Genomic DNA, 8,791 nt, shown 5'->3' on the forward strand with positions numbered 1-8,791 from the left:
AAGAACTAGAGCGAGTTTCGAATAAAAATTAAATTTTTTTATTTTTAATGATGAAATTAAAAATTCAAGATAAGATTTCAAGACAAAAAAAAAAAAAAAAAGGATCAACTTGAAGATGTATTTCCTATGTCAAAGGAAAATCCACAATTATACAATGAAAAAAATTTTGGAATACAAAATATATATCATTTTGAAATTTTCTTGTATAATTACCATATGTACAAGTATACCTACGTAAAGGAGATGAACACGGAGAGAAAAAGTAAGTCGTGATTTTCGAATGAACCCAATCCCGCTACTAACTAACAACAGAGAACCCACTAGAGAACTATTTCTAATGTTGGAAGTCGATACGGGTATTTCAGCATCCCTCACGTGCGACAAAATGTAAAGCAGGTATGTGTGGTTTCTTTGGGTGGCTTTCATGTGTTGAGGTCATAACTTACCCGTTGTCTACAAACCTACGCGATCTTCTTCTTTGTGGTTGGAGGTAGGTACTTGGTTTGTAAAAAAACTCACGAGATTCACTTTGCTCTCTATCTATTATCTCCTTTCAACCTCTGCTCTCATTAAATTTTTCTGTTTGTTTGTTGGGATGTTGCTATAAAAGAGTTTTCAAGTAACAGAACAGGCCAAGCCAAGAACAGAGTATATTTGTTGTTTGTTTGTTTGTTCCCGCAAAGAAGGAAGAAGAAAAGCAATGGCAGATAGGAATTTGGAGAAGATGGCATCGATAGATGCACAGTTGAGGCTGTTGGCACCAGGGAAGGTCTCTGAGGATGACAAGTTGGTGGAGTATGATGCTTTGTTATTGGACCGGTTTCTTGATATATTGCAGGATTTGCATGGCCAGGATATCAGAGAAACGGTACTTGCTTCTTATTTTTGTTAGCAGTAGTATATTCATCGTGTTTTTTCTTTCTTTTTTCTTATAGTTATTCCAGTTCTTTGTTAATTCTAAGTAGTATGGTGCTGACTTGCTAGGTTCATGACTGTTACGAGCTTTCAGCAGAGTACGAGGCAAAGCATGACCCTCAGAAGTTGGAGGAACTTGGGAGAGTGATAACGAGTTTGGATCCTGGGGACTCGATTGTTGTTACAAAATCGTTCTCTCACATGCTTAATCTGGCCAACTTGGCTGAGGAGGTTCAGATTGCTTATAGACGAAGGATTAAGTTAAAGAAGGGAGATTTTGCTGATGAGAATTCGGCAACAACTGAATCAGATATTGAGGAGACACTCAATAGACTTGTGGGGCAGTTGAACAAGTCGCCAGAGGAAGTTTTTGAAGCTTTGAAGAATCAGACTGTGGATTTGGTCCTAACTGCACATCCTACTCAATCTGTCCGTAGATCCCTGCTTCAAAAGCATGCAAGGTGTGTTTCAAGTGATAAATGTGTTAGAAATGCAATGTTTCTTGAGATGTGTTGACCTTGACCTTGAGTCGTTCTGGTGGAGTTAGGTTAACATAGCAATGCTTCAAAGATGTCATACCATGCTAGATGCCACCTTGTTGTCAATTTTCTTTTTGTTGTTGATATTGCCTCGTTTTTTCATGCATTCAGGATACGGAATTGTCTGACTCAGCTGTACGCCAAGGACATTACTCCATATGATAAGCAGGAACTTGACGAGGCTTTACAAAGAGAGGTATCTAGATGCCAATTGGCCATGCATTCCTTCGTAATCTGGCTTATATTTCTGGCACAATAGAACAGGTTAAAATGCAATTATAAATGCCTTTTTATTGATCTAAATACTCTTCCAAATAATGTGGCTAGGAGATGAACGTACCCTTTTCAATTTCAAGATCATGTGGCTGTTTATGTTTGTTTAATCAATGCAATTACACTTCTTGAATGCCCGCAGCCTCCTTTTGCATTAACTTCTTAGATCATAGTCAAGACGATAATAATGGCTGTGGGCAACTTTGTTTGTTTGGAATGAGTGTAAATATTACAGTATCTGCTTCTCCCTCATGCAGATCCAAGCTGCATTTCGCACTGATGAGATCCGAAGGACTCCTCCAACTCCACAAGATGAAATGAGGGCGGGAATGAGCTACTTCCATGAGACAATTTGGAAGGGTGTTCCGAAGTTCCTGCGGAGGGTTGACACAGCTTTGAAGAACATTGGAATACAAGAACGCGTTCCTTATAATGCCCCCGTCATCCAGTTCTCCTCTTGGATGGGTGGGGATCGTGACGGTAAGTGTGTCTCCTTGCTGTCTTCAATGGTTTATTGCTATCCCATTTGTAGCAAATTTATTCCATTTAGCTGAGCACCCTGGCATTAACGAGTCCTGATTAAGAATCTATCGTTTGGGTTCATTGCGATGAGACCTCAAGAAATCACGAAAACAAACTACTAGAAACCATGTTCTTGGACTTGTTTTATATTTATCTGTTATTATAACATGATTAAAACTTCAAGCTTCCCTCTTTTTTCTTTTTCTTTTTTTGTTTCCTAAGCAAATCCATTCAAGGAATTAGTTGCTCAAGAGTTTTATTTTTCTTGAAATATTTTATGGTAACTAGAGAATAACTAGTGAAATCTTATTTAGTTATTTTTTAGGGTTCAATTTCTTTTTATAAAAAAAAAAGACATAAAGAAAATAGATAATATAAAATTCATAACCCACTAAAAATAATAAAAATATTTTTATATAGAAATTTTTTTTTCTAGTTGCATCTTTCAATTTCTTTGAAGCATGCTCTAAAGAGTGACTAATAAAATACTACTGATCACCGTAAAATTACTTCATTTTCCTTTCCCCTCTACGAGTAGCGTACATTCCATGGATAATGTCTGCCTATTTTATTGTTTTTTTATGTTGTTTGCAGGAAATCCACGTGTAACTCCTGAAGTTACACGAGATGTTTGCTTACTAGCTAGGATGATGGCTGCTAATCTCTATTTCTCCCAGATAGAGGATCTTATGTTTGAGGTATTGCAAAAATTGTGTACAGTAATCTTCAGGGTATAATCATGCCATTTTTGTTATCGGTTTGTCTGATTTCATTTGCAGCTGTCCATGTGGCGCTGCAATGAAGAACTTCGTGTTCGCGCAGATGAACTTCATTCATCTTCAAAAAGATATGCGAAACACTACATAGGTATTCATTAACTCTCCTTTTAAGGATGTTTCAAAATGTAGAGATCAGGAATGTAAGTAGTCTACGCATGGCAATGTGAGAGCTTCTGGTTTTTTCTACAGTTTATTGGATTTATAAAGAGCTTCTGGTTTTTTTTGTTTGTTTTTTGCTACATGGGTTATGAGAACAGAATTTTGGAAACAGATCCCTCCAAATGAGCCATATCGTGTTGTTCTTGGAAATGTAAGGGACAAGCTGTACAACACCCGCGAACGCTCTCGTCAGTTGTTAGCCAATGGGAAATCTGACATTCCTGAGGATTCAACTTTCACTAATGCTGAGCAGGTCCCTTCCATGTCAATTACTTTCAGTTTGAGGAAATATACTGTTGTGGTAACTTTATAGCAGTCTTGCCGTGAGGTATCATTTGGATGATAGATGCCTACCAATCTCACCGATATCATTTTTTGTCCTCAAATTTCCACTTGTTAATTGCATGTGCTATGATTCTGCAGATGAAAGAAATCCTTTTTTACTGATTTTGGTTTTTGTTCTTGCAGATCCTCGAGCCTCTTGAACTCTGCTACAGATCACTGTGTGCCTGTGGTGATCGACCAATTGCAGACGGGAGCCTCCTTGATTTCTTACGGCAAGTTTCTACCTTTGGACTCTCACTTGTCAGACTTGATATCCGGCAGGAATCTGACAGGCACACTGATGTTCTGGATGCCATCACAAAGCACTTGGGCGTTGGATCCTATCGAGAATGGTCTGAGGAGCATAGGAGGGAATGGCTCTTATCTGAGCTCCGTGGCAAACGTCCTCTTTTTGGACCTGATCTTCCCAAAACTGAAGAAATTGCTGATGTGCTGGACACGTTTCATGTCATTGCAGAACTTCCTCCGGACAACTTTGGTGCTTATATAATCTCAATGGCCACGAGCCCTTCTGATGTACTTGCCGTTGAACTGCTACAACGTGAATGTCATGTCCAACAACCACTTAGGGTTGTTCCATTGTTTGAAAAGCTGGCTGATCTTGAAGCCGCTCCTGCTTCTATGGCTTGTCTCTTCTCAATAAATTGGTATAGAGACCGGATCAAGGGGAAGCAAGAAGTCATGATCGGGTACTCAGATTCTGGAAAGGATGCCGGGCGTCTCTCTGCTGCTTGGCAGCTGTATAAGGCTCAAGAAGAGCTTGTGAAGGTGGCGAAGCAATTTGGGGTTAAGCTAACCATGTTCCACGGTCGAGGAGGGACAGTTGGAAGAGGTGGAGGGCCTACCCATCTCGCTATATTATCTCAACCACCTGACACCATTCATGGATCACTTCGTGTGACCGTTCAAGGAGAAGTTATTGAAAAGTCCTTTGGTGAAGAGCACTTGTGTTTCAGAACGCTCCAGCGTTTTACAGCTGCCACACTTGAGCATGGAATGCATCCTCCGGTCTCACCAAAATCAGAATGGCGTGCTCTCATGGATGAGATGGCAATTGTTGCGACAAAAGAATACCGATCCATAGTCTTCCAAGAACCTCGTTTTGTCGAATACTTCCGCCTCGTAAGTATTTAACCCAGCATTGTCATTACTCCTACAAATCTGTTCAATCTGATCACAGCAACAAAATTCTAATATCCTTATCAGTTCACTAGGAAAGTCTTGAATTATTCTTGTGATTAGCGAACTGGATATTTTCCTTCTCTTTGCTCTTATCGGAGTAATTAAATGTTACACTGTTTGGGCTTAGCCTCATTAAAACTCCTACAAAATTCAGTAGTTTAGTGTTTGAGGTTTGAAATAGTTTGTGGGTCCTTCATTTTTACTGTTTGGAACTATTGTGCTGAAGGACATATTTCCCTTATCTGGTGTTTGGAATTTCCACGATGCAGGCAACACCAGAGTTGGAGTATGGTCGGATGAACATTGGCAGTCGACCATCAAAACGGAAGCCAAGTGGCGGCATTGAATCACTCCGAGCAATCCCATGGATCTTTGCTTGGACCCAGACAAGGTTTCATCTACCAGTTTGGCTTGGCTTTGGAGCAGCATTTAAGCATGTGATTCAGAAGGATACAAAAAATCTCCACACGCTCCAGGAGATGTACAATCAGTGGCCTTTCTTCAGAGTCACAATTGACTTAGTTGAGATGGTTTTTGCCAAGGGAGGTCCAGGAATCGCTGCTTTGTATGACAAGCTCCTAGTGTCAGAAGAACTGCGACCCTTCGGGGACCGCTTGAGAGCAAACTATGAAGAAAATAAGCTCTTCCTCCTCCAGGTATGGGGATAAACAATTAGTGTAAGAGAGCAAATTATATAAAAAAATACTCAAAATCCTTTGATTTGTTCTCCCTTCTGAACATTTCTAGATCCAACCCTGTTCTGTGTTTGAGTGCCTATTGCCACAATTCTTTGACGTGGCTTGGATCCACCTGTGAATAAATCCATTATGCTCTATGTGCTTGCAGATTGCCGGGCATAAAGACCTTCTTGAAGGAGACCCATACTTGAAGCAGAGGCTTCGTCTTCGCGATGCATATATCACAACCCTAAATGTTTTCCAAGCCTACACGTTGAAGCAGATTCGTGATCCTGACTACCATGTGACAGTAAGGCCACACTTGTCGAAAGATTACATGGAGTCGACCAAACCGGCTGCAGAGCTTGTGAAGCTTAACCCTGCAAGTGAGTACGCACCAGGCCTGGAAGACACCCTCATTTTAACCATGAAGGGCATCGCTGCTGGCCTGCAAAACACTGGTTAAGACAGCTTTTCTGCCTTGTAATACCACATCATATAGGAATAACTTGCAAGTCTGCTCTGTGTCAATAGAACTTTGAACCAGCATCTAATAAGTCCTCTAATGTAAGGTTGTCAAAAACATAATGTAAACTTAAATTTTCAAAAAAATAGCATAAAATGGTAAGTAAACTTTTTTTGTTTTTTCATACATAGCTCAAAGTAAAAATACTAGTAGTTATAGCAGTTGTAATAGGTATTTCAAAAGTAACATAAACAACTCAAGTAGCAGCATTTGCAACAGCAGCAGAAGTTATGGAAAGCTGTCGCTCAAGTATCATCATGATTAATTACTATTCAACTACCTTGTTTTATTATGGTGCCTTAATTATTTGCTTATATCAGAAATAGATAGACATGATCATAGAAACTTGGCATCGCTGCTAAAGCAACAAAAGATTTCAAGAGGGTAACCAGAAAAACCAGCAGTAGCATGAAAAGATATGGCTGCAACAAAAATGTACAGAATGGCAGAAGCATTAACAACCAGTGGTACATAACCGCAACTATAAAAAGATAAGAAAATTAATTAATTATATAGCAAAATAGACAACTTTTTACTTGCTATTCCAACTAATTAAGGAAAACGAGGGGGGAAACTAAGTAACTAACGCACGCAAGAGAAGAAAATTACAAGATATGATTGGAGAGTTTACAAGGGAGTTGCTGGTTTTCGGAATATCATATACACATCGGAAACAATAAAACAAAATTATTTGGGAGCTTTTAGGATTTTATTAGACATATCTAAAGTTGTTTAGAGATTTATTATCTGGAGTTCTGATTTTTTTTTGCTTTGAACAATTCATTAAAGGTTGAGTTGTTGCAAATCACTAGTCGTTTAATTGTCCGACCTCAAATAATAATTCACACGAACTACCAGTAAGAAATTTTCTAAATCTCTATTTAGAATAAATAGATTAATATGCATAGAGTGTTAACTCGCTATTATGTCACTTAAATAGATTTTTTAGTCTAACAAATAACCACAAAAAATAAAAAGCATAGCTTACTATTTTATAAAAAAATATAAGAAACCTTATAAATTGAAAAAATATCAATTTTTTCCCTGAATAATATCTATATATTAATTAAAAAAAATTAGAATCAACTCAATCAAGTCCTTACTTGATTTTTCTAGGTCTAGAAATATAATCCCTATATTAATTATATTATAGTCCTTAATTTCTAAAATATATTTTAACCAAGTCATACAATTAAATGATCCCAGTTTAATTTCTGACTAATGGTTCTTAATATATATATAACCCATTAAGTTCCTAATATGCTGGCACAAATATAAATTATAATTATAATTAAATAAATTAAACAATTTAATTTATTATCAATTCAACAATTGATTAATTTATATTTGAAGATAAGGTGCATCCTCTACCAAATGTGTCATGACTGGTTTCCTAGTGTAATTAATATCATTTGATCAATAATATTTCAATTTAACATTAAAGCATAGAGTGTATCTACCATATTAAATCATGTTTGCTATCTACAAAATAGCATTTTATCGTTTAAATAAGATTTCAAAGTCTTTTCAAATCTCATTCCACCTTGGCTAAGGATTTCTCAGTCTACACACTACAAGAAAATTGACAAATACAAACAGAAACACTAACAGATTTTTTCCATCGGTACTTTACAGTGATATTTATCGATCGAATTTTTTCCATCGCTAACTTCATCGGTAAATACCAATGGAAATATGTCATCAGTATATACCAAGGGAATCCAAGTCGGAATAGAAGGAATTAAAAAAAAAAAAACAAACAAACAGTATGATGACGTGTAAGTTTTTACAAACACCATTACCAATGGAATTACAATTGGATTCAAAAAGGTAAGTCGTACAGTGATGTCACTTATACCAACAGGATTGCTGATGGATTGATAGACAAAATAATTTCATCGATAAATCCATTGGTAATATTTAATATATGACCTGGCGCTCGAATCCTCTTCTCTCCCTCCCCTATTTCTCCTTCTCCTTTAAAAAAAACTCTATAACAAAACAAACAAACCCCCCCCCACATCCCCCCTCATCTTAATACAACTTTTATAGTCATGACAACACTCTATTTGACAACATCTGTATTTTGATTAAAATTTTATTATGGATTTTTCATCTAAGTAAGCCAAATCTACCCTTTTTTATATTTTAACACATTTCTAAAATGTTAATTTTTTTTATTGTATATTTTTGTAGTATATTTATTTTGTTTGAGTGATTACTTATAAATTGTTTTTTCTCAAACAAACTTGTTGTATGGATTTATGAATTTGTACATGTTATGGTTTGTTTTAGATTTTGTAAAATTGTATTTGTTTGTAAATTGTTGAAACTTATGTCGAATTACCAACTTAGGTATGTTATGATGAAATAAATAATGGCTTGTTTAACGGATCCATTTTATATTTTGTCAATTTTATTGTCGAGTTGTAATTTATGTAAATGTGTACAAATTAATTTGTATCTACATAGATAATTGATAATGAATTAAAAAAAGTATTAAAGAAGGTTGAACAATCTTGAGCTAAACTAATATTTTTACAAATTTATTTAGTTAAAGTAGTTAATTAACACATGTTGTTATCATTATTTGAATATAGGTTCGATAGAAGCTATGGATGATTGTTCATAGATGTATCGAGATTCACCCCAAGGATTGTTGAGGATGTATTATTGTAACAAGATTCACGGTTTTATTAATTACACAACATCTAATCCAAGAAATATTAGTGGATGCGGTATTAGGTGTCCATGCAAGAGGTGTAAACATAAAAAGTGTTGGTATACACATGAAGAACCATTTGTTCCTCACGAGACGATGGTAGAAAGGATGGTTATGTCAACTTCTAATGCTAACAACGTGCATGGAGTTGT

General features: G+C 36.4%; 1 protein-coding gene across 3 annotated transcripts; it reads left to right on the forward strand.

Annotated features, from left to right (window-relative positions):
- The first annotated feature begins 354 nt into the window (after positions 1–354).
- Positions 355–6,041, forward strand: LOC118044184 (phosphoenolpyruvate carboxylase 2). 3 transcript variants are annotated; one of them, XM_035052384.2, is made up of 11 exons: positions 355–490; positions 611–868; positions 985–1,376; positions 1,566–1,650; positions 1,985–2,207; positions 2,844–2,947; positions 3,029–3,116; positions 3,286–3,440; positions 3,656–4,654; positions 4,984–5,370; positions 5,561–6,041. In XM_035052384.2, the coding sequence occupies exons 2-11, from the start codon at positions 701–703 to the stop codon at positions 5,855–5,857; spliced, it is 2,898 nt and encodes a 965-aa protein (XP_034908275.1). In that variant the 5' UTR covers positions 355–490; positions 611–700; the 3' UTR covers positions 5,858–6,041. The 3 variants fall into 3 exon arrangements, with proteins under 3 accessions (XP_034908275.1, XP_073263414.1, XP_073263413.1); XM_073407312.1 differs by lacking the exon at positions 355–490 and having other exon boundaries at positions 517–868; XM_073407313.1 differs by lacking the exons at positions 4,984–5,370; positions 5,561–6,041 and having other exon boundaries at positions 3,286–3,515; positions 3,656–3,790.
- Positions 6,042–8,791: the final 2,750 nt, after the last annotated feature.

This window comes from Populus alba, chromosome 2 (genome assembly GCF_005239225.2).
Source record: "Populus alba chromosome 2, ASM523922v2, whole genome shotgun sequence".
Taxonomy (NCBI): Eukaryota; Viridiplantae; Streptophyta; class Magnoliopsida; order Malpighiales; family Salicaceae; genus Populus; species Populus alba.